The following is a 27,288-nucleotide window of genomic DNA, read 5'->3' on the forward strand; positions in this document are numbered from 1 at the left end:
ATACAGAAATTAAGCTGACATCTTAGTTCTTCATCTTTTCAGACTAAAGTTCCTTTTGCTTGTGAAAATTATGTCAACTTCAATTTTCCTGTATCAAGATCTATGGTACTTTTCCTATTTACACAAGAGCTAATTTAACACTGCTCACTCAGGACATTTTCCATTGGAATACTTTTTTTCTTCCTTGTAAATGTGGTAAACACAATTTTAAAAAATACAAACCTGGTCAACGAAAAGTTAAAAATAAAACAAAAATCCTTTTTCAAAATATTGACTCGATATTTTATTAATTAAACCTAGAGGGACATAGTGTTAATTTTCCATCTCTGTACAACAGGGTTTTAAAGGTGCACTGTTAAATCAAATAGCACAATTTGGCAAGGTGGAACAGAAAATAAATGATACATACCTAAAAGTAATGTAATTCTTTCTAAATGTCATTGCCCAAAGGGATACATTCTCAACTTTATTTCGATTAAGATAGCACTGATTCTAAAGGCAATGACATTTAATTGTTTTTATAGGGCTGTAAAAGAAGAGCCATGCCAAGTACAATGGATTGAATGTTTATGTCTCCCCAAAATTCATATGTTGAAAGCCTAACCCACATGTTAGTGGTGTTATGAGGAGGGGTCTTTGGGAAGTGATGAGGTCATGAGGATAGAGCTCTCATCAATGGGTTTGGTGCCCTCATAAAAGAGATCCCAAGAGATCCCTCACCCCTTCCACCTTGCTAGGTTATAGTGAATAGACAGTCATCTGTGACAAGCATACCCTCACCAGAGAGCAAATCAACCAGCACCTTGATTTTGGACTTTCCAGCCTCCAGAACTGTGAAAAATAAATTTACATTGTTTATAATCCACTCAGTCTATGGTATTTTTTTATAGCAGCTCGAAAGAACTAAGACAAGATATCATACACACACACACACACACACACACACACACACCCCAATCAAATTTTAAAAACTACATAAAATCAAGCATTATAGTAAATAGGGCTCATAGAAATATGCATTTATTTAACTGTAATGGCTTTAAAACTTATTTCCAAATGCATGTTTCTGTGAAGTAATAAAATGCAGATTAGGAGTCCACACTAAATTATTGTTTTTTATAAAGCACACAGGGGACAAGGTTGTTGGAAGTTATATATTAAAACCAAAGTTAAGCATAATATTGCTAAAAGTCTCTTTATTTATTCAAATTTATTAAGTGCCTATTTTATATCCTGCATACTTCTAGCCCTTTGAGCCTGGGAGTATAGTAATTCAAACATAAAAAAGAAAAAAAAAAACCTCATCTTAATGGGCTTTAAATTCCAGAATCTGGGGATGATCAACAATATTCAAAGCAAAGAAACAAGACATTTAAAAAAATTAAGTATGATAAATTTTGATATTGTGATATGTTCTATGAAGAAAACTGTGATATGCTCTATGAAGAAAAACAAAACACTAATTATGATAAATTATGGTAAGTTTCTTATATCTCTGATATGATATGACAAATAGATGATAACCTGGAGTTTATGAGATGTGAGAAATAGATGATAACTTGAAGTTTAAAATATGTTGATATTGTAGTGTTTTTATTATAATTTTGTACTATTATAAAAAACACCATATGAATCATCTTTGTTTCCAAGTGTTTGCAAACTTCCCATATTTTTTCTTTACAATAACTCCCTACCCTACACATTTTCAATATTTGTAAAATATAAGGTATCAAGCTGGCCTTTAGAAAGGTTAGAATAATTTACAGGCTTTAGTGTCATGATGGCAAGCTCTCCCTCCATAGCTTTATTATTAAATAATTCACTAATATTTTTCCAGGATTTCTGATTTCAATTATTTTTACCATTTATAAATTTAAACCTAACTTTGGATTTAACTTTGCTGAAAAATAATAAAAATTGATTTTACTCAATTATTTCACTAAACCATTTTTCTAATACTAAATTAGGATATATAGTTTATGTTTTTAGCTTTTTGTCAGTGATTTTTTTTTCTGTTATAGATTCTAATCTTCATTGTTGATATAAAGGAAAGTTACTGCTATAGCGTAAAATATTCATCTTAGAAGCAGCCATCTTTCTGAACTTAGCAGTTAACCCCATAATTTATCTGTTGGTTCAACCAACTCTTTAATGTTTGCAAAAAATAATTTAGCTTCCTTTCACCCCAAGTATATTTCTAGTTAGAATTATGTGCCTTATTGTACTGCCTGACCTATCCAGAACAAGCCTGTCTTCAATTCCTGCTGATCCCGTAGCTAGCCTCAATATTAAAACGAGTTCTTCATAGGGAATTCTCTCCCTCTCAAGAAAACTCTTTCTAGCCAGCTATAATTTTTTTTTTTTTTTTTTTTTTTTTTTGTTTAGACAGGGTTTTATTTTGAATGGAACGCAGTGGTGTCATCTTGGCTCACTGCATCCTCAACCTCCTGGTATCAAGCGATCCTCCTACCTCAGCCTCCCAAGTAGCTGGGACTATAGGTCCCACCATGCCTATCTAATTTTTGTATTTTTTGTAGAGACAGGGTATCACCATGTTGCCCAGGCTGGTCTCAAACTCCTGAGCTCAAGTGATCCACCCACTTCAGCCTCCCAAAGTGCTAGGATTATAGGCATGAGCCACTGTGCCTAGCCCAGCTTCAGCAATAATTCTTAAATAGCTTGCCTACGCAAAACTCTATGTTTAAATCTTCCATGCACTGTTTTTAGTGTCTCTATTTTGGCATGACAGTATTAGACAGTTCAGGAAGTCTTAACTTGTGGTCCAAAAATAAATGTGCTTCAAGGAAACCACAAATCTCTTGAAATTATAGACAAAATATTGTAAATAAATGCACAGGTCAGAGGGTCCATAGCTTTAATGTGATTTGTGAAGTATTTTATGAGACTTTAAAGCCTAGAATCATTAACACAAATGGATGACTATGAATAATTAGTATAATCAGTAATTATAGCCAATTAGAATTATGGGATTATTTATATTGTGCAATACTTATTCAACCATAACTTGGTGCTTCTAGCATGTATTTCTGCTTTTTATACATTAAATATACATCCAAATCACAGAAAATAAATGTCTCCAATCTTCATTCTAATTCACTTACATGAATATTCATGATAAGTATCAAATTTATTGTTTAGAAAAAAAAAGACAGTTTTTTAAAAATACTATTTAAACAAAGAATGACCCTCCTATAGGTAAAAATAAGGAACAGTTGTTCTCCCTTTAATGAAATAGGCCAGGTGCAGTGGCTCACACCTGTAATCCCAGCACTTTGGGAGGCTGAGGTGGGTGGATTGCTTGAGGTCAGAAGTTCGAGACCAGCCTGACCAACATGAAAAACGCATCTCTACTGAAAATACAAAAATTAGCAAGGCATGGTGGCACAGGCCTGTAATTCCAGGTACTTGGGAGGCTGAGGCAAGAGAATTGCTTGAACTCAGGAGGTGTAGAATGCAGTGAATTGAGATCATGCCACTGTATTCCAGCCTGTCTGGCAAAGCAAGACTGTGTCTCAAAAAAAACTAATCACTTTCAGTATTCATTTTTTCAGTCTCTGCTCATGTTCCTCAAACAAACTGGGTAGTGTATATTTTAATGAGGGGCATTGTCTTTTTAATAAAATAACAAGGCTAAAACATTCTGCAAGGGCGATAAGTGACAACTGCTCTAGAAATGATGTCACAAAGATTTTTTTTTTTAAATCTGTTAGATTTGTAGTATGTCTCAAATTCTTTTGTGTTCCTAAATAATTATATTTCTAAATAACAATTTTTAAAGATTGTTAAACATGACAATAAAAAAGAAAAAGATTTATCAGGTTATAACTCATCTTGTTTGCCTCATATAAAATACTTAACTGATTTGAAATATCCCAAATGGTTTATGCCATTTTCTGATGAAAATAAAGATGAACATAAAGTAGTACATGCAACTAAATGACAACAGAATTTTCCCTAAAAGCTATTTCCTAATGTCAATACTGTAGCATTCCATACCAACTAAAGAGATTAAACTGGAAAAATTTACAGAAACAGAATATATTAAAAATTTTCCAATGCCTAAAGTGCCTCAAGACTAGACCAATTTCACATAACATATATAAAATATGTCACTGCACATCAGGACTTCTGCTGTCAAGGCTTGCATAAAGGTAAAAAGGAAACAGCAACACACTATTTACAAGCCCCTTCTTTCACATAAACATTTTCTTCAGGAATTCTGGAAAGGGTTAGAGTACGTACTTACAGAATATTTTATTTTTTCAAACAACTAACATACCTTAATTGTTTTAATTTTACTTTCATAATAATAACTCTTAAACAGCATTAAATGAAGAGCATCACTTCTAAGCACAATATAGAAGTGTTTATATAGCATATATAGTATACATACACACTATATATACTATACACCCCATGAATTTTATATCTATATTTTTATATAATATATAAATATATGTATTTCCTTACATTATAGTTGAGAAAATTATATATTATAATTGAGAAAATGAAGGTCTAGTTACTAAGGTGGTGGAGCTTGGATTCTGATCCAAACAGTTCCTAACATTGTTACTTCAAAATAATATATGCCCATAGTCTTTTTTTTTTTTTAAGCAAAACAGCATCAAGGATTATAAACAGAACATATAAGCCTCACCACATTCCTTTTACCCTACATATCACTTTCCAAATTTAACCACTCTAATTGTTGCTTTTGGTGTTTAGTTCATATTTCAAAGAGAAATTAATTTACCAACTTTAAACACTATTCATTTATTAGCTTCCAACTATGGAAGACAAGGACTTAAGTTTCTTATATCACCCAAACTGCATTTACCTTTCTCCTGCCCTCCCACCCTCCCAATTGCACCACAATCTTTGTTTAAATCAGTCAACTGGTTTATATTATTGTGACCAAATAAGCATTATGTACTGATGAACAAGGAACTGTGATTCTTTTCCCTGTTTCAGACACCTTTAGATCATTCTGGAGTAAATAAAGGTCTTTTATTTAGTTGTATCCAATGTACTCTACAAATATTTATATGAAAGCCATCGATATCTTGTTCCAAATGACCTGTGGAACACCTAATAACATTATTTATCAAATGCTGATATCTATCTCTTTTTCTTCTACCCCAAAGGCCTTCCTCCAGGACACTTTGCTTTCCTGCCAGAGTCTAGACTGGTTTCTATCAAGGCCAGCTATTTTGGGGTACTCCTGGGACTTCAGGTTTCTCTGTATTAGAGCCCATTTCCTAGCTTCTATGTCTTAATGTTGTTTGGTGTAATTTCCTGCTTTGCAGGAACATGTCATCTAATAACTTTCTAAGAAAGGGTACATAGGTAATTAATACTAGAGTTCTTCATTTCTGAATATCTTTATTTAAACTTTTTATTATGGCAAGGTGTGGATATCTTTTAGAGATTATTTTCTCTCAGAATTTTGTAGACTTCGTTACATTGTCATTTAACTTGTATTATTCCCACTATATATAACTTTTTCTTTGGGAAGTCTCAGTCTTTTGTTTGTTGCTGATTCAATGGTGTTCTAAAGCTTCTGTGTGATGATTCTTGGACAGTCATTTTCTTTCATGATGCTAAGCATTCCATGAGTCCCTTAGAACAGACATTTCAGTTGCTGTTATCCGGAAATTTTTATCTAAAATGTCTCTATTAATTCTATGTGTCCTTTTCACTCCTTCTTATCATTCCAGAACACCTTTTGGTAGATTTTGACCTTATAAATTAGTTCTTTATTTTGCTATATTTTCTTATATTTCCTATCCCTGTTTGTCTTTTTGCTCTAATTCTGATAGGCTCCCCAGACTTTACCTGCCAACACATTCCATCTAAGAGCTGTTTTTTAAATTTCTTACTATTGTTTTCATGGCATAGTGTTCTTATTGGGTAGATAAAATATTTCTGAAGCTATCATTTGTAAAGTATTTTTTATAATACTATCATTTCTCCTTATCCCATCCCTCTGTACCTTCTTTGATTGTTTGATTTAGCCTTTCTCTGTTTGATTTAGTCTTCCCTTATGAGACTTTTCTCAAATGTCTGGTTATCTTTTGCTTTCAGTTCCATATTAAGCAATGCCATATGAAAAATATAATTACACTCTCACTGTACATACGCAGGAATTTTTGCAGTGATTAGGCAATAAAAATGATTTTTTAAGTGAAGCCTTTGAGATGTCTCCCTTTGGAGGTAATTTCTTTAGTTTCCTGCCTGAGAAAAATTGACCTGGCTCCAAGCATCCTAATGTCAGCACAGAGAGTTCTATATTCACTAAGGAAACCCTTATTTAATTCTGTTTTCAGTCTGGCTTTCCTGTAACTATTTCATAACTGGCACTTCCAAGTCCTGAACTCTTCTGGATTTCAATAGGTGAAGGATTGTGGAAATGGAATAATTTTTCCATTAACTTCCTATTTTACAAATGTTTTTGAGATCTATATTCTCTGCTGTCTCTTCTTTCTTCTACTTACCAATGTGTCTGTGCTTTTTCATATTATTTTGGAATGACTTCAAGAGGGAGGAAGTATAAATGATTAGGTTCAATCCATCATGTTTCCCAGAAGGTTTGGAGAATTATTTATACTGGCAGCCTTGTTTCTTATTATGTAAAAGAGTTGAAGTGATAAAATTAATATTCACAAGAACTGAATTCCTGGCCCAGTTCTATCTATCTATGTCACCATGTTCACGCGACATAACTTCTCTGCAGTTGCATTTATTCATCTGTGTATTGGGCAGGGAAATGTAATAGTTGGGGCACATATTGCAGGTGCCAGTGGGAAGTGGATGTCAGGTATTACTGTAGGAAAAAAGAAAGCTTTCATTGCTTTCATCTGAATTTGTCAACTCTAAGATTAATGTGCTCATGGCCTGGCTGGAGAATAATTATTTGTCATTCAGTCAATAAATATTTATTACAGGTCTGTTACGTTAAATTTCACTCCAAATAGAAATAAAAACATCTCTGCTCAAAAACTTGTACAAGAATATTCATATCAGCAGTTTACAATAGCCAAAAAGCAGAAACAACCCAGCTGTCCATCAACTGATAAATGAATAAATTAAAGGTAGTATATCCATAAAATGGAATGTTATTAAGCAAGGAAATAAATAAAGAACTGATACAGGTAACAACATGAATGAACCCTGAAAAAACATTATGCTAAGTGAAAGAAGCCAATAACAAAAGACTATTGCATGATTCCACTGATATAAAATATTCAGAATAAGCAAAAATCTACAGAGGGAGCATAGATTAGTGGTTGCTTAAAGCTGAGTGGGAGGGTGAGAGAGGAAAGAGAAAAGTGAGTGCTAATCCATATGTGGTTTCTTCTTGGGATGATAAAATATTATAAAATTGATGGTGGTAATGACTGCATAACTCTGTGAACTCAATAGAAAACAATGAATTGCATACTTTAAATGGGTGAATTATATGGTATATGAATTTTGTCTCAAAAAAGCTGTTAAAAAGCATATCTGAATATAATACTTAGGTAATGAGATTATCTGTGCAGCAAACCACCATGGCACATGTTTACCTATGTAACAAACCTGAGCATCCCACACAGGTACTCCTGATCTTAAAAGAAAAGCTGAGGAAAAAAATGAATCATCTAAGAAAGTTTGGCAAGAAAATTCTATTATGTGCATGTTTACAACATGGGGAATATAAAACTGAGTAGGATTCATAAGGTAGCATGGCTCAAATTCCAGGGAAGGGACACATATGCAAATAATTATACATTCTGATGAACAGAAAGCCTAGATAAAAAATCAAGTAAGTGTGAGCACAATGATTAAATGGAAATATAAAAGATGAATAGAAACTAGCTATGTGGAGTAATGAAAAGTGAAGAGTATTTCAGGAATGGGGGTAAATGTTACATTAAAATCTTAGTCATGGGAGAGAACTCAGGTTGTTCTAGGAGCTGAAAATTTAGCCAAGGGGCTGAAATACAGTGCTGTAATGAGTGGCATGTGGTGAAGTTGCATTTATAGGTTGAAATTATGCAGGAAAAGCTCATAATTGAAGCTTGAAGCTCATAGAAAGTTTGTCAAATGCAGTGTAAGAGTAATGGGAAGTCACTAAACAGCATAACAACATTATTTGATTTTCTTTTTAAAATCACTCTTGTCATTCTATGAAGAATGAAAGGGAGGACAGGTTACACTTTCTGTCCTAAAACAGCCTGTAAATATCTTAACAGGAATGTCAACCTTGGAGAACCCTACATTGTTCTTGCCATTTTAAGAAATGTGTAAACTGGAGGCAGTATTAATTGGTTAAATCAATACAGTATGATAGAATCTCTAGAAAGTTCATAGGCAGTCATTCCATTCCCTGAACTTTAGCCAGAATATAATGAAGAGTAAAGTGCAACGGTGTTGCAGCACTCTTTATAATACCGAATTATTGGAAACAAAGCTGATAGTCTAAAATTTGTAAATATTTACTAACTTCATATGTATGTAGAATTAGCCTTATATTTTTACAGTTATAGCTAGTGACTTGAAAATAAAATTATGTTTATATAAATAAAATTATAAGTTGTACATTTAAGGCATGAGTAATGTTGCTTCTTTGCTTTAACTGAGTAGTCAATTATTAGGTGAAACAGAAAAATACTATGAGAAAACAAACTAACATAACTTGAAAGAGTCATGAAATCAATTTTATCAAAGTTGGGTGAAATGTATCATATAAATGCTCAACTCAAAAATAATCAACTTCTACATATATTCTTTACATGCATAGTTGTATATAGATGTCCCTTGAATAGTTTCTGTAACACATACGTACAAATATAATTAATAGAGCCATGAAGGTTTATTTTGCAAAAACATAAAATTCCAGGATGCACCAGGAATCCTGATTTTTTTCTGTAAAACTAATGGTAACTTGTACATCCACATGCCTTCACAAAATTATTTTTAAAAGAAAATACTTAGTGAAAATAGAATTTACTTAGTGCATACAGACTTTTTTTCATTATCACTACTTACACAAATAAAATATATAGTGTCAGCCTAATTCATAGTTTATTACTCCTTTACACAAAATGATAAAATGAAAACTTGTCACAGACCCTGCAAATGCTCTACTCTTCATGCAGTGCTAATGATCTACAATAATTTGTACTGTGCTTACAAGAAACTCTATTTGAAAGTCCTTGTCCTGAGCCCAGTTGCCTCTAAATAATTAAGTGAATTATCTGCTACACCCAAGAATTGTATTGAGAATAAGACTGTCACCTAAGAATCATACCAAATGCATTTTGCTGGCTTCATGTTCACTATAGGATATAGGTGCATTGAGTTATATAATAATGCTGAATTACAAATACTATTTATACTGCTTTTTGGTGGTGGTGATGTTTTGGTTTGTGGTTTTTGATTAAGCAGATATAGCTGAATACAATTTTGTTAAATGAACCTATGACACAAATAATAAGTAATATATCTCTTCAGTGCATTTAAATTTCAGTATTCAATAGGCACACTCATAAATCCAAGTCCACATAATTAAATATGATTAGTAAAGTGTACCTCTCCACTGATTCTCAATTTATAATCATACCCCAAAAGTAGCTTTAAAGGGAAAGTTGCTCAGAAGAAAAAGAAAAATCTTATAATATTTTAATAGTATAAATCATCATATTTACTAACTGCAACAGTGAAACATTTGCTAAAATTTAAAGTTTCATAACTTACATACACACTAAGAAAAAGTAACTAAACAAATTTAGTTACTATTTTTACAACTTTAAATCTCTGAAGAAATTTCACATGCCTAACAGTTGCTAGAGTCACTAAGAAAAATGTAATTGAACTTATAAAGCATAAAAGGTAGACCTAACATAGAAAGAAAATAAATTCTTATGGTTAATTTTGGCTATGTTGATATGAAAAGCAAATAAAAGCAGCATTGCTGGCAGAATACAGAATGTGTTCAGCACAAAGATAACACTAGGCTAATTAGTCTTTAAACCCCAGAAGTTTGAATTGTTTTCTTATGTGAAGCTCCTGTGAGAAGCAAATGTTCTCTCTATGATGAACTGTATAATATGGGTGAAGCCCCGCTTCCCTAACCAACACATCAGTGATCGCTGAGATCAGTACACTTGTGGCTGCAATCCAAAGCAGAGATGGATATCCGGAAGTGACAGTATCTTCAGGAAGTAACTCCCATCTCTAGAATCCTTGAGTACTTATAACACAGAAAGCTTTTCACATACTCATACTAACGATGAAAAGAAGTTGAAAAAAATAAGAAGTCAAGATACAAAACTTCCTCCCTTATGAGGAGCAAGATGTTGGCTGGCAATGTATATGGAACAGGAGCTTTCTTTTTAAAAGTCCCTTTGTGTAAGCATGATGGAACAAAATAATGTCAGAATCTCTGAAATCGCAAATAGTCTGGTGATACATTCTTCCATTAAATTATTTGCATAATAAAAATCATCCACAAAATTATTCTAAATATTCTTTCAACCTATTTAAATGATTATATCATAACTGTCAATTGGCTGTGGAAGCACAATGCTTGCCCAGCATCATTTTTACCTTAGTAAAATATTAGCTAATTAACATAAAATCACTATGAATTTTTAAAAATCATTTTTAACCTCCAAATTAAATGTGTCTTGTGTCATTCATATGAAATTCAATAAGACTAAGACCATGCCATCACTACACAAAAATCAAGCTACATTTGTTTTTAAGTAACTATCCATATTTTCTCTAGTTTGGGTGCTTCTATACCACAGTATAAACAAAAACATGAGCTTGCTGTGTTTACTAAATTTTGTAGCTTCCACCCAGTTATTTCAAACAGTATCTATACTATTGGACTCCTTTTTATTCTCTGAAGGTTTCTAACATCATCCTCTTCTGAGGAAGAAGGCAAATACAGTACCTCTGCCCTACTTACATCAGGGGTAGAGAAAACTACCTGCCAGACACAGCAATAGCACTCTTGGGCTCTGCCTGGGAAAAGAGGCACTAGCTAGCTCTCTGAGAGTCTCAGTGGGAGCACAGCCCCTGTCCCTTGAGGAAAGTAAAGCAGAAAGCTATCAGTCCTAAAAATCACCCTGAGAAAGGAAACTAGTAACAGTGATAAAGTCACGACATGCCCTGGAGTAAGAACACAGTAAACTTCTCTGGCCATGTAAGGCTTATTAAAAGTGTCAAGGAAAAGAATCCTCTGGATATCTTCACTTGCAATATCTCCCCACTCTTAATGGAAATTACTCTTAACTTTTACTTGCTCAGTTTCTAAATGATTAATGAACTTAAGTTTGGCATTTTAGGAATTGTAGTAAAGCACCTCCCCAAAAGAGTCCTTCAGGAAAGGGCCCAAAGTAAATAGATCATGACCACAAACATATCTAGTATCTATTGAAAATTACTCATACATTGCTTTTCCCTGAGAAAAAAAATTACTGAAAGAATTTTGCCTTTCATATTTTTGCTTTTTTCATTACATTATCATGACATGTTATAGGTTTTAGAAAATCTTACATTGATTTTGAGATCATACAAAAACATTAATAAGATGTAAATACCTTCTGAATGTAAACGAGTACATGATTATTTCTCTAGTTTGTTTTAAAACATCAGTGTGTATTATAATTATGAGTTTTACCTATTTTTTTCAGATATCTTTCAGGTTAAGAAGATCTAAATAATTATAATTGCTTAACTGTACCTGCCATTTTCTTTGTTCCATTTTTGCAAAGGAAAATTCAAATATTCCAAACTATTCCACACTGGAGTTTAGAGTATTAGCTCACTTTTAAATCATTTTCCATTTCTTTGAAATGCATAATAAAATTAAATCACCACCTGATTTCAATTTGTCCCTTTGTTCAGTAACAATGTTTATTTTTAAAGAAATCTTTTGTCTACAAATACTTCTTTGGGAAAATTAGGAGAATCCTGTAATTTCATTCATTCAAAATACTTTGGCACACTATTCTAATTCTTGAAAAGTGGCTCTATGTTTTTATTTAGTAAGTGGGAAAAAGTTTATTTAATGTATGATATCATTTTGAAAAGGGATAGTCCTTTTCACATTGCTGAAAAATAAAAGCATCACATGTAATCATTTAATTGACTGAAATTAAATTTAAAAAGTTTAGCATTTTTACATGTTAATATTGAACCCCATACATTTCTGGAAATACCACATTTATTTTTGGTATTAAGACCTGAGACTGTTTTCATGTAAATTATTTTCACTTAAAATCTTAAAATGAGGTGAAATATATTCCCATTGGGGACTGAAGAAGAAAGAATATTCTACAGTTGATTCCCACCTTTAAAATTCTAAAGAACATGACAACCTTACACATTTCAGAATAAGGTCATTTAGAAGTATGCTTCCCTATCTTCCTACTGGAGGAAACATGTTTGATTATTTATACATCATTTTAATATGAACATTCTTTCAACCAAACTCTTAATGATCTCTAGACTATAAACGTCATTAGGTTTTATAAGTTCTCCTTTGGACTTTGCTGTGTGTTCTTACAAGTACCTTAAAATTATACACTTTCTAAAATCCACTCAGTCTATGCATAGATCACAGAGGCTACTGACTTCTGAGACAATAAATATCTCAAAGAAGGCAAAGATAGTCACTCTGAGCCTTTGTGTAGCGGGACTGCGGGGTTTTCACAGATAATGTCATTCAGAACGGTGGACAGCTCCCGTTAAGGCACGGAGTTGGTGATAATTTCCTTAGTTTCTAAACTAACTCCAAGGCTGCTTTTCATTGCTATATTTATTTGCTATTTAGTAGAAGACTATAAAGAATGCTTACTACATGTACATACTCCTTCAGTTGATTCTTTTTTCTTTTCGAACGAGTTCGGCCAAATAAATAGATATCACCCTGAGTTAATAGGAGTTAACTCGTTCTGGATTTTAAAATGGAAAGTCCAGCCTTGTTCAGGAGCTAAGAAAACCGTGCGCACGCTAATAAGAGGATCTACTTCACGACCTTCATTTGACAATCTCTAAACATGCTTATCACCGAATGAATACTTGGGCGACAAATAAGATCAGAAAACGTCTTAATTTTAATTCTCCAAAGCGGAGTTCTCCTGCTGACAGCTCTCCTGCCCTTCTTCCCAAGCTGGGGGATGTGAAAGAGATTTTTGAAACAGACTTGTAGTCAAGGTCAAGAAAGGGTGCCGCTCTATTTCAGGAAGGGGGCTCTGGAGACGCCCCCTCTCTCTGTTTCAGGAACTAGAGGCTTCCTGCCACGCTCCTGCCCTTCCTGGAGGCGCCCGGCTTTGCTGAGACCTCACTTGTCAGGGACTCTCCAAGTGCAAATTACCCTTCTCCTGCCTGCCAGCGCTGTTTCTGAGGAAACACCGTGAGGATACCCAGCGCCTATAAAGAAAAACAGACTAAACACACTCCCCAGGGGCGAGCGCAGCAGGAACTCCTTGGGCGTGTGAATCGCTGTCTCCGGTTACCCCGTCTTCTCCTGAGCCCAGAAGCCTCCTTTTCCCTCTTGGTTGAGACCACGCTTGAGGGAGCCGCGCGAGGAAGGATGGCTGCCCGCTTCCTCTCACTCCCGTCTCTGAAGTAAAAGTTTCCCTGGTACAACTTAGCCTCTCCCTAGGGAGGGTCACCGTGGCCTCCACCCTCCCCCGATCGGCCCCCAAAGTTCAGGAGGCCAAGGAGGAGAGCCCGTCTGGGATTCCTGGGCAACAGGAGCGCATCCTCCGAGCCCCTCCTGGGTGGAAACTACCGCGAGGCGCCGAGTCAGCCCGAGCCGACGCTGCCGGCAGCGCCACCCCCGCCCGCCCTCCCAGTCCCCGGGGCGCCCCCCTCCCAAGCGCGGGGAAGCGCATTTGAGGGCGCGCCTGAAGGGAGGGTGGGGCGGCGACCGGGAGCCCTCACCTGAAATCACTGTAAGGGTGGATAATCCAGAAGCCTGCAGTTTTAACCCTTTCCTGCTCCTTCTCCACCGCCTTCTGGCTCCCAAACATGCGGAGGGAGAATTTGTTGACCCCGGGCTGCAGCATGGAGGTGAACTGCCTCTGCATGAAGCCGTACTGCCGCCGGGGCCCCTCGGAGTCCTCGAAGCCCCCAGCCGGCTCCTCGCCGCCGCCGCCGCCGCCGTCCACCTTGAAACACACGGAGTTGCCGTGCTCCTTCGCGCCAGCCCCGCCGCCCCCCGGTGGGGTGCCCAGGCGCTTCTCGGCCGCGGCCGGCCCCGAGCCCGTCGCGGACGCCTTGGCGGGGAAGACGCTGTTGCCATCGTCCCGGTTGTTGGACGAAGAGTTGGACTTGCCGCCTCCTTCCATGCCCGGAGGACGCGACTGGCGACGGCGCTGGCTCCAGACTCGCCGGCCCCCCGGCGCCAGGGACACGAAGTCGAGAGGGCAGGGGCCCGAGCCGACTGCCGGCGAGCCGGCTGGCTGCTGCCCGTCGCGGCGGTGGCGGCGGCGGCGGCGGCGGCAGCTGCTGCTTCCCGCCCGCGCTGCTCCTCGCTGCGCGCCTGGCTTCCGCCGCCGCCGCTGCCCTCAGTGGCTGCGCTCCGGGCTCCGGCGCGGCTGGTGCTGAGGCTGAGGCTGCCCGAGCGAGGCGAGGCTCAGCTCGGCTCAGCCCTCGCGCGCCAGCGCCTCCCCTCGGCTGCCCTCTGCTGGCCGGAACGGGTCTCTCCCCGTCTGCACTCCACACATGCTCGTTACTCTTGCTCCACTTCTGCCCAGCGTGACATTGAACTCAGGAGCCCTCGGAGGAGACATTCATTGGTACACGTGGAGAGGGACTCGGTGTATGTTTGCATGAAATAGCGGGGAGAGAGGAGAGAGAGCAAGCTTGAACCAGCGAGTGTGTGTTGCTCCAAAAGAGACAAACATCCTAAACTCATGGAGACATTGTCTGTACGCCTGTTTGAATAACGTTACAGATGGGGAAAAGGGGACGAGCTGACTATGCATGCCAAAAATTCACGTGCAAAACCAAATGTCCAAAAGAAAGTAAAGTTTGACAATGGCAAATAAATGTCAAAAGTACCAGGGAAGTGTGCGTGTGTGCGTGTGCACGCGTGTGTGCTAGAAAGAGAGGCAGAGGGCAAAAGCTACCAGGTCTGTGTAATCCTGGGTAACCAGCTGCTTGGGGCTTTTCAGATTAAGGTTCTGCACCTGGGGACAGACAACTGACCTCCTTACACTTATCCTTGTTAATTCTCGCGGAGTTCCTTAAACAGAAGACGGGATTTCTTTCTTTCCAAGGCCATTCATATCAGTACACATGCAAGCAGGTCTATCAGCCACCAATATTGAAAGAAAAGTGTGTGACGGAGGCCTCGCCTGAGCTGACCTGTCTTTTTAGATAAGTTACATAATCAATAAAACACACTAAGGGACGTGTGTGCCTGTCAGTGTTTACTGACACCACGCTAGAAGTAAAGACGTCTTGGAATCTCTCATTAGAATGTCATTACCATTTCAGAAGGGGGGAACATTCGTAAGGGAAACTTACAAGCGTGGTACCGCTGCTGAGGAAAGCATTCTCCGTTTCCTCTTGTTCACTCTGCATCTCTGAAACCCACTGGATTAGCTAAAAGAAGCAAAATGTGCTGCCAAACCCACCAATCACTCAGCAGGGCAGCCCAGGCGTCTGAAGAGTTTCAAAACTCCCGAATGTCCCAAAACATCTGTTTCAGATACAAGCCTTGCTTCCATGCTTACAGCCTCTTCAAAGGAAATCTTGGCCTGCCAAGAGTCCCAGATCCCCTGGGTTCCTGTCAGCTCAAGCCACATTTTATGCAGAAGGGGCAGGCTCTCAAGGAGGGCATGTATGTCAGGCTGGCAACTGTGACCTATCATAAGAAAAAAAAAGTGAGTGGGGCCAATCAAGGTGTTTTTTCTGAAAAATTAAACAGTGATGAAGCCAATTAACAATGAGGGAAGCAAGGATAAAAAGAAAGGAAGACAATTTGGTGCCTTCCTGAGGAGTTAACAAAGGCTGAGAAAGGAAGCAGAGAACTGAGAAAAGAGCAGAGAGAAGCAGAAATGAACCATTAGGCCTAACTCTGTTGCAATTCTCTAAGATTTCCCTTACCATTCTCCTTACCATCGCCTATGCTAAATCTCCTTATTTCACGGAGCTATGTCCTGACTCAGACACCATCTGTTTTCAACTAATCATAAACCAGAACCCTAAGAATAAGTATGGATGGCCAAATTTTAATGGTAAGAGAAGGAAAAACATGAAAATATAGAGCTCTGATCTATCAAAATAGAGACCTTTCTCTACTTTGGAAATCCAAGAGGTCAGATGAGGATACCAGGTGCTGAGGGCAGAAGGAAACCACGGGAATGGATAAAAACAAACATTGCCCAAAGCAAAGTTCTGCCTAAGAAAGGCCCGATTACTCCGGCAGCTATTCTGTATTAGACTAAAGATGTTTCCTTACTTTTCTCCCATTCTGCATGCTTCCCCAATCCCTCTATTTTCAGTCATGAGTGTGACAATGTATATTTTAACATAAATTTTAAATTTTATAATAATGTAAAAATATACCATCTAAAATGTTATGCTGAGTTTAAGTAAGTTTGCTTTTCTTTTAGCCAATCTCTCTGTTTGTTCTATTGCAACTTAATCTTACTCATGACCAGGCAGTTATTTTAGTAAAAGTTTTTCTGAGTTTCAAGGTTTGTACTAAACTGATATGACAGAATCACTGAAAAACAAGATCTCAAAATAGAACTAAGAAATGTCTACAAAGGATCACAAGTCATTGGTTGTTCCAAGTATAGCTTTTAGGCCATATTTTATTTATTCAAAATCTCAAAAAATGCATTTTCTTAAAAACTTGAGAATGTGTATATCAATGCATTAAATTTGTCAGCAATATAAAAAGTCATGTTTCTTTACTTTTCAGAATGTTGATTTAAAGTTGTTTAGAATATGAAATTTAAGTTTTCATTGGAAGAAGAATGAACTCTCAAGAATATTGGGACAAAGTGAAAGCAATAGAAGAAAGAAATCAATGATAAGGGAAGAGACAGAATCTTGAAACTTCAGAATAATATCTTCTTAGCTTGTCTTGGCATTGTGTTCGTTGATTAACTATCTCAAGGTAAAATCTAGTGAGCTAAATTCAAAGTGTTTATTTTAAAGACATCTTAGAAATAAGATTACTATCATGTTGACTCTGTGTCATTAGGATATCCATGATGTCAAAGTGCCTAGTATTTTACAGGAATCTGATTTTGGAGGACTTATTAGAGAATATCAATTATGAATTAATTTCAGGAGAATGTCTCATCAGTCGCTGTAATGGGTGATGTTCAATATATACAAGAATTGTGCATCTTCTGAAATGTTCCCTGTTTCCTTTAATACTCTGCTTAAGATCAAATTGCAGACAGCAGCAGATTAATATGAACCTAAAATAAAATCTCCATGCAGCAGATGCTAGCACACATGAAATGAGACAGAAAAGATAGATTGGTGACTTGAAGTTTGACGGTTTATTGGAAAGTCTCATTGAAACTTAAAGATTTAAGGGATAAGACATTTGTCCTTAGTAGAACAGACTAATATGTTAAAAACATATTACACATGTAAGGAAATAAAATAAAAACTTCTGTCAAATAAGGCAATGGTAAGTAACAGTGCGAAAAAAAGTTCATTATAGACAACCTCACAGTTTTTCTGTGTCTTGTGCACAAGCAAATCTGATTATCTGTCTGGAAAGTCACACCAACATCATGCTTAATAGAAACATTAAAGCTGTTCAATTAGAACAAGGCGCTCATACCCATAATTTCTGCAACGCATGTTATTTTTAATGGATAATATTGTCTTCTGAAAACCCAAAATAACAATCAACTAGATAACCGTCATAACTCATAATAGAATTTGGAAAGTTGGTATAAACTTTCGGTTACTTCAGTAGGCGTGCAAAAATTAACATTCTTCCTAAGCATCAGCAATCACCATTAAGGCAAAATGGAGAACAATGATTTTTTTTTTTCACAATTGCAACTAAAAATGAAAATTACACAGTAATAAACTTAACAAGAAATGTCTGAGATCCGTAGTTTAAGAAACATTTTTGATAAAAGGTGTAAAATATATTTAAATAAATTAGCTATACAATTTGTCCATAAAGACTCAATATTATCAATATGGTGCTTCTTTCAAAAATTGATTTTAAGTTTCAAACGAAATTTGGTGATTCCATGGACACAGAGAGGGAAACATTACACACCAGGGCCTGTTGGGGGATGGAGGGTGAGGGGAGAAAGAGCTTTAGGGCAAATACCTAATGCATACAGATCTTAAAACCTAGATGAGGCGTTGATAGATGCAGCAAACCACCATGGAACATGTATACCTACATAACAAACCTGCACGTTCTGCACATGTATCCCAGAACTTGAAGTTAAATAAATAAATAAATAAGAAGGAAAGAAAGCAAACGAACCAAACAAAACAACTCACCAGTAATATACAGTCATTCTTACAAACCAATAAACCAACTTACTTTAAAAAAAACTGTTTCTGGTTTTCTTCATGGGGACAAAAGCAACAAAATGTTTTTAAAGTTTAGTTGGATTAATAAATCATTTATAACAGTTCTTAGGTTATGGCTTAAAAACTGAAAACAATGAAAAAATTTCCAAAATATTAGAGCTGCTTAAGGTAGCACTGAGCAGAGAAAGAGACAAATAAGGCAATACAAAAGAATCAAAACCAGGCCAGGCACGGTGGCTCACGCCTGTAATCTCAATACTTTGGGAAGCTGAGGCGGGTGAATCATTTGAGGTCAGGAGTTCAAAACCAGCCTGGCCAACATGGTGAAACCCTGTCTCTTCTAAAAATACAAAAAACTGAGCCAGGCATGGTGATGTGTGCCTGTAATCCCAGCTGCTTGGAAGGCTGAGGCACAAAAATTGAACCCAGGAGGTGGAGGTTGCAGTGAGATGAGATCGTGCCACAGCACTCCAGCCTGGGTGACAGAGTGAGACCCTGTCAAAAAAAAAAAAAAAAGGAATAAAAACCAGAAACACACTTTAGTATTAATCATAGATCAAAATTGTCATTTTACATCAATGAGCAAAGGATATATTGTATAGCAAATAGTCCTAGGATGGTTAAGTAACTATTCCAGAGAAAAGGAAAGTAGAATATAATATCATGTTATTTCCTAAAGTGAGTTTAAGATGATTTAGTAGTATAATGTAATACTAAAAATCATTACAGGTAAATGTTTATAAAAGCAAACACTGGAAAAAGCTACGCCACTTTAAAAGATTGACAGATACTTACTTTTCAGAATTTTTTCCATTGACCTACCTATAGAAAGACTAACAATACTATACCATTTTAGTAGTTTTAGTATACGGTGGCCCAATCCAAACATCTGTATTTCTCTTCATGTGTCTGTATACATACATATTAAACATGATTTTTTTTCAGATACATCTAGAATTATTTTTGACAAGGTTTGGCACTTGTCTTTGTAGTGAAGGCGTTTTGTTTGCATTGCACACAGAGGCTATTTAGCAAGAACTATCATCTTTAATATTGTTGCTATTCAAAAGCAAGATAGATATTTCTTTCCTATTTCTTTCTTCTTATATCACCACTAAATGATACATATTTTTGTCAAACATTTGAACAATACAACATTTAAAAAGAAAAACATTGAAGTATTCCATCAACCCTTCTTCATTTTGCTGGCACATGCCTATCTTTCTCAACTCTAACATACATATATTCATTTGTATTATTTTACATAACTAATCTCTTAGCATACCTATTGTATTCTCCAATCTTGTCCTCCCAAAGTTTCAGAATTATAGGCGTGAGCCACTGCACTCAGCTAAAATTCTTGGATACTTTTGTTCCTATTTTCCCCTTCATATTAATTTGAGAATAAGTTTGTCAAATTATCTTAATCCAGCTGGAATTTTGTTTGGAACTACATTTATGCATTAATTGATAAATAACATATTTATAACCTTATATTAATAACCTTATATTATTATATTTATAACCTTATATTATTATATTAGTACATCTTAAAATATAATCTCTTCATTTATCTATCTCTTTCTACCTATCTTACCTATGTATCTAAATACAAGGTAACCTATTATATAGTTTTTTAATATAAGTCTTGGAAATGTTTTGTTTAGTAGAGATTTGTCGCTAGGTATTTCATAGGTGTTCTGACTGTTGGAAAAAGAGACATTTTATCATCGTGCTTTTCAATTGGCTATTTTTGGTTATAGAAAAATTCTTTTGTATTGCTGAGTTTGTCCTTGCATATAGCTGTAGTAGGGAATTACTTAACTGTATCTAATACGGTATTAGTGTATTCATTTTGGTAGTGTCAGTAAATAATGACATCTTCCATCAACTATATATTTGTTCTCTTTCTTAATTTTTATAACACACTTTTCTTGACATACTACATTGGCAAGGAATGTCAATTAAATGCTGAAGAGTAGTTATAATGTTAGCTGACACTGTTATCATACTAATAGGTAATAGCAACAGTTCTGATTTTATGGCACAGTTCTGATTTTATAGGTTACTAGTAAGGTAGCCTTCATCATATTAAGGTAGATTCCCTCTTGCTTGTTAAAAAGTGTTTTAATGATAAAAGAAATTTATACATATTATTAATATTACATAATAATTTTACATATGTCAAGATCTTTGTTTTTTCTCTTTTAATCTGCTAATGTAATCGATTATACTAATAAACATAGTTAACATTTTCTTTATAGGCATAAATCACATTAGACTATTATATTAATTTCATATGTTTTTAGATGATAATAATGCTGATGGTAATATTTTTATTCTTTGCTATTTTTGGCCAGCTTTGGTTATGCTAGCTTTTCATAGACTGAGATCAGAAAGCTTTATTTTCTTCTGTGCTCTATAGCTGTTTATTCCATATAAGTGATAGAGCTGTCAAAATTTAGTTTATGTTTAGGAACACATGAATGTGTTCATTTGAGTATCTTTGCCAGCCTTTTGATTTATTCTACAGTCGTTGGGCCATCTGATAGTGCTATTGAATTGTTTGATACTTATATTACATCAGAAAATTTCCCAATTCTTCCAAGCTTTTAAATGTGAGTGTAAGTTTGTATACTATAATCGCTTTAACAGCAGGAGCAAAATTCTCCTCTCTGTATCTTTGTTCTTTATCTCATGCCTACCGCTGTTTCCTTTCTCTTTGTCTTACAGAGAATGCAATAAGCTTATCCATTTCATTTGCCTTTTAAAAAATAACCAATCTTTAATTTTGTTAGCCAAGTCAGATTTTTTTTTGGTTTGTGTTTCATTAATTTCTCAAAGGTCCAATGGATCCAGCTATTCTGAACCCGGTTTTCATGTAGATGCTTTGAAAATTGCCCCGAGTCCCTCTACGCAAATTTTTTCATCTGTTCATTGAATGTGAAGTGGAAAAGATTGACCTTTGCAGTGCTTTTTCTCTTAGAGGATTTTTCCTGTTTCTATTATTTTGTTTACTATTACATTTTTTTCTTCGAAAAATTTAATAACAGTTACTTTCTGTTCCTAGGAGGTCTTGAAATTACCGGTGTGGGAAAATTGTTATTATTTTTCCCAGGGGTTTGTACTATGTCTTTAAAATGTATCGTTTCTGTCATTTTGTGGAACTTTGGAATTCTGAAGTACAGGTGAATGAATGTTCTGTTTGCCCTCTTGATTTACTCCTTGCTATGATTTTTCATTTAATTAATTATTGTTTTATTTTTCTTAATAGAATTTCTATGTCTTAGTAATGTAACTATTAAATATTTTCTAGAAACACTATAATGCCTTCTTCAAAGTATTTTTCTATTGGTTATTATTATGAATATATTTGCATCTGGTGTGATTTCTAACTAATTTTGTGAGGGTTTTTTTAATATAATAAATTTCCGGGTTTCTTTTATATTTTAGTCTTATAAGTATTTTACTAAATTATCTTCATTCATCCATTCTTTCAACAAATATTCATTGAATATCTGCTATGTGCAGACACTCTTTAAAGCCTTCAGTTGCAGTTTAGCAACTGAACAGAAAAGAGGAAAAGAATTCTATGCTTTGCAGTATCCTATTTTTATTTTATTTTGTTTAACTGATATGCAATTATATCATGCACAGATAACAAATATTGTATCTTTCTTCCTATGTATTATATATTTTTCTTTTATTACCTTCTGAAATTTTATTGATTTATATATGAAAAATACTAATTTCATATGTCTGATAAAGAATAGCCTCAGAATACTTCTATCTTAATGTTAAGTATTATTCTATTTGAAGCAGATACATTAAAAGATAAAAATACAGATTATATTTTAAAGAATAGCACTCTAAGAGGTAAGAAGTGTGTGTGTGTGTGTGTGTGTGTGCATTTTAATTAAGTATATGTTTTAACTCTTGTCGAATTCTTTTTTAACATCTACTGCATTATTTTAATGACACTAAAAGTTATAGACCACTAGAATAAAAAATTTCCTAATAAACTTTTATCTAGTTTAACATGATTAGGCACAGATTTTAATCTCAAGGTGGAAGACCTCTCTTTATTCTTCCCCAGTACTCCCACCTCTTGCCGGTATTTCCTTCTGGACAAACCCAATAGAAGTCCTGTACCTCAGAGGTTCATTCATGTGTCTAGGACAGAGCAACGATGAAGAGTGGATCTGTAGAGATAAAATATATCTGACATGTTCTTCAATTTAAGCTTTCTGATTCCCTTCTCCTCATTATGTTTTTATCCATTTTATTTCCATTCATTGCTTCTTGTTTCCTAAATGAACTTACATATTTATTTGTTACTTTTTTTTCTGATACAACAGAAGGTACCACAAGAACAATGACCCTCCCTATAGGATTCATCACTGAACCTTATAAGCCTGTCACAAAGTGGGGATTCTATAAATATTTGTTGAAACAATGAATGAAGGAATGAACCTCCTCCAGGAATCCTCCAGCTTCATCTAGAATTCCTTCCTCTGCACTCCTAGAGCATATATGTATATCACTATACATATTACTACATGATTATCATGTGAATTATAATTATTAACGTACATCATTTACCTTAACGTGTGAGTAAAGTTGGTTCTTATAATTACTGACTTGTATCTTTTACCTTCAAGTGTGAGTAATATTCGTTCTGTAATATCTAACGATCATGTCCTGTGCTGGGTTCTGTACTAAGTGCTCCACAGATTTCTCACTTAAACCTCACCGCACATTTGTAAGGCAAATATTGTCTCCATTTTACACTCTAGGGTAGACAGCTTATTAACACAAAAATTTCACATAGCTTTCATGTGGCAGAGCTACCTCTTATCATGAATCTGTTGGTTCCAAAGTTGCCTGTGTTCCTTACTGAAATGCTGTATTTTCTATTTTAGAAAGAAGTATACATATATTTTCAAACTCTCATTTCTTCACATCAAAAATTATTACATGTCTGATCACCAGATCAATTAATGAATAAGATGAAAAAGGGTTAATAATTGGCTAATACTGAACTCATGAATTTTAATTTACTTCTTAAAATTGTGTTCCCTTTTGACCTTTCACTTGCAAAGCCAAATCGCATGACTAGTTGTCTCAGAGAGAGGGGTGGATATTGTCACTAACAAAGAGGCCATTATCAGCTTGGAGTCTCAAAGCTGATTTTCTCCACCTCTTTAGCAAGAAATTCAGAGAAAGTCTGGAAAGGAAATTGCACACGATTATAAATGAGATTATTATTATTGTCTCTGAGTAAATTAAGATGCATAAATTCGATTAAAGGGGTTTCCTCTTTATAATTATTTTTACCCTTAGCAATTGACAAAGCCCCACAGTTCAAGGCTTTGTTTATCTATAGTCTTGTTTCTCCCCAGCAGTGACAATTATTGTATACTGATCCATTCTTCCTCTCTTTTTAAGACTTTTGTAAGTTTTCCAATCTTAAAAAANAAAAAAAAAAAAAAGAGAAAATCTCAGAATAAAACAAATGTCAAGCTTTGACATCATTGCAACTGAGAAGTAAATTAAATAACATTCCCATATTCTGAAATATTAGCATCCATTTACATAAATTTATCTTTCTGTTTTTTACCTTTAATATATAAATATTTTAATGCTCCAGGAGAGAGCCTTATCTGGATTTGTAAATACTATAACACCTTTCTTTGAAACACACTCCCTTTCCTAACTAACTCTGCATGATTAAAATTGGGCTCCAATTACTGGATCCTGCCGGCACCTTCACCTGACAAATGTGAGAGCTTAATTCAAGACAGGTCTTGGAGGTTATTCTCCCAGAATCTGAGCTTTTCACCACAGACTTAGTGAGAAAATGGGCAATTGCAGATGAGCTTTCTGTGATAAAAACGTAGACATACTATAATCTCTAGTTTCTTTTACAGATATTTTATAGAGCCTTCCTCATTTGTGTAAATGTTCAGATTTTCCTTAAATTATGTCAAATTCTGTGATATATATTCTTCATTTGTTCCTCTAGATTCAATGTCTATCCCTCTCTTCCCTCTTGGCTGAACTCCAGGGACTGCATCACCAGGGATCTTATGTATTCTGACTACTCTGGGCCAACAGGAGGGACCAGAAAGAAAAGAGGGATAGGAGGAGAGAAAGAACAGATTTTTTATTTCCCTTGTCCCACTTCCTCCCTTCTTCACCATGGTTCTATCCCTGGCTACTTTCCTCTGTGTCCACAATTCCTATTGTCTTCTCAATGGCTATAGCTTGTGCCCCATTCAGTAATAATTTCCTCCACCTTGCCGTTAAAAGTAGTCATGGCAAGGCGGAAGAAATTATTACTGAATGGGGCACAAGCTCTGGTGAGTTTCCATGTAGCTGCTTCGGCATATTTGTTGGTCCCCTTAACTTTATCCATATCTCTGCAAATAGCCCTTTCATTAAAATACCTTCAATTAAATTCATTGAGTGAGCCATCTTTTTCTTTCTAGGACCTTGACTGGTACATTTTCCCAATATATGTTTAATAAAATTTCTTTGTCAAAGCTGGCATCTCTTTTCCACCTCAAATGACCCACAGATTTTTGCTCTATCTTGCTATCTATTCATATTTATCAAAATTATTTATTTTGTTATGTGTATATATAACATAGTAACTACATATATATACAAACACTTCAATGTGTTCTCTATGAATATTATTCAGTAGCACTTGCTTTAAAAAATGTTTCTCATTTCTGTTTTTAAATTAGTCTTTATGAAATATCAACTATAAACCTAATGTTCATTCCACCTGGTCAGTTAAAAAATCATGACTTTATCTTTTATTTCTCTGCTTCATGTCTACCTTACATTCGATCTGTCAGCAATACCTACTTTTTCTACATTTTGAACCTGACCACTTCTCACTACTTTGCCTCCCTATAATCTAAACTCAAACTCTATAGCTACAGTGAATCTTTTACAACAAAAGTCAGGCCAGGTCATTCCTCTAATCTCAATCCTCTAAGGGAATGATGACCCCATTAAAAGCCACCGTCCTCATTGTGTGCTAACCCCCGTGACCTCTCTGATCCCATTGACTACTTCACCTTCCCCCAAACTCTGCTCCCACAACACAGACCTGCTTATTCTTCTTCAAATTCACCAGAAACATGCCCACCTCAGCACATAGTATACGTTGTTCCTTCTACCTGCAAAATTTTTCTCCCACCTTAAACAGGTGTGTACTTTAAGTGATTCAGTTATCATTTTACATAAAAAGCAACGCCTCTTATGGCTTCCTATCTCCCTTTCCTGCTTTATTTTCCTGTACTGCACTTGACACCAAGTGACATACTCAATATTTTACTTTATTTGTACATTATCTGTCTCCCCCAATAGACTATAAGCCTATAAGGCTTTATTCACTGCTGTGCTTCTCGTACGCTGATTGACATCTAGTCTCATTCAATCGTTTGTTTTTGAATGGATGAAATGAATGAAATGGAATTACATGAAATAAATGAAAGCACTTTCTGCCCCTCTGTGTAAGAAATTAAAAAAAAAACCTATTTATTAGTATTTATATAATTAGTCCAATTCTTACTTTTAATACAACTGACTGAAGACTTTAGGGTATCTTTTTACTAGTTTAAAAAAAATTCACAGAGATTTTGTTTACTACCTTCATTTGCAGTTTTGATGGACATACTGCATTATAGAACCAAGCTCATGACATGTTATACATAAAATATGGATGAAATTACTTATTTAATGTTATAATTAAAAATGAGTAAAGTTACTATAAGAGAAAAAAGGGCCTTAAATTTTGTGCTTTACAATTCGACAATTTTTTTTCATTTTTTTTTTTAAAGAAGAGAGATTAGTATATTATCTCATAGAGACTAAATAGAATTTGGGTTAGTAAAATCACATTTATGAGCAATATCTTTTAAAATGTAACTTTCCAGTACAAATTAAGTGGCATTTTATTGTGGCATGTATTAGAAGTAGATGGAATTAATGGTAGATTACATTTGCGTCATGAAATGTATAGTAAATGAATGCAAGGCCTCTATTCATCAGCAGCCTGGTAGGTGGCTAAAGGGTAGAAATCAGGTTATTCATCCAGGACCTTAGTTAACTAAACTAGTCAGGAAAAGCAAGGCTTGCAAATAAAGCAAACTGGTCAACCCAAGGACAGCTCAAAGAGTCAGAACCTCACAGATTTATAGCTTATCACAGCCAGAAGTAGCTTTATACTACAACTAGAGTCCTTGTCCTAGAGTTCAGTTGAAATAATTGGTACTACGGATCACGAATTAATGAGAACCACTTTTTATTTTTGGGGGGTAGCTGACTTTAAACATGACAATGCAAATTGAGAGTGTTAGTAGGCATCGTTTGGCAAATTGGTGAATGAGCCATCAGAGGGCCATTTTATATGAAGACTGAGAAGCTTCTTAAGAAAGCTCATTCTAAAGAAAGAATCTGGGCACCATAGATCTGAGCCAGCCATAAAAAGGAATGAGATCATGTCCTTTGCAGAGACATAGATGAAACTGGAAGCCATCATCCTCAGCAAACTAACACAGGAACAGAAAATCAAATACCATATGTTCTCACTCATAAGTGGGAGTTGAACATTGAGAACACATGGACACAGGGAGGGGAACAACACACACCAGAGCCTATTGAGGGTTGGGGGATCAAGGCAAGGAACTTGAGGATGTGTCAATAGGTACAGCA

The 27,288-nt window shown here is 35.5% G+C and overlaps 1 protein-coding gene across 1 annotated transcript in view; it reads right to left on the bottom strand.

Moving 5' to 3' along the window:
- The window catches only part of HCN1 (hyperpolarization activated cyclic nucleotide gated potassium channel 1), a 387,958-nt gene extending 373,518 nt beyond the window's left edge, over nucleotides 1–14,440 (bottom strand). Inside the window, exon 1 of the mRNA XM_017533188.2 lies at nucleotides 13,963–14,440. Coding sequence (XP_017388677.1) covers nucleotides 13,963–14,369 — 407 coding nt within the window. The 5' untranslated portion in view covers nucleotides 14,370–14,440. The remainder of the gene's footprint in view (nucleotides 1–13,962) is intronic.
- Between the last annotated feature and the right edge of the window lie 12,848 nt (nucleotides 14,441–27,288).

Source organism: Cebus imitator, unplaced genomic scaffold (assembly GCF_001604975.1).
Source record: "Cebus imitator isolate Cc_AM_T3 unplaced genomic scaffold, Cebus_imitator-1.0 Scaffold80, whole genome shotgun sequence".
NCBI classification, from domain to species: domain Eukaryota; kingdom Metazoa; phylum Chordata; class Mammalia; order Primates; family Cebidae; genus Cebus; species Cebus imitator.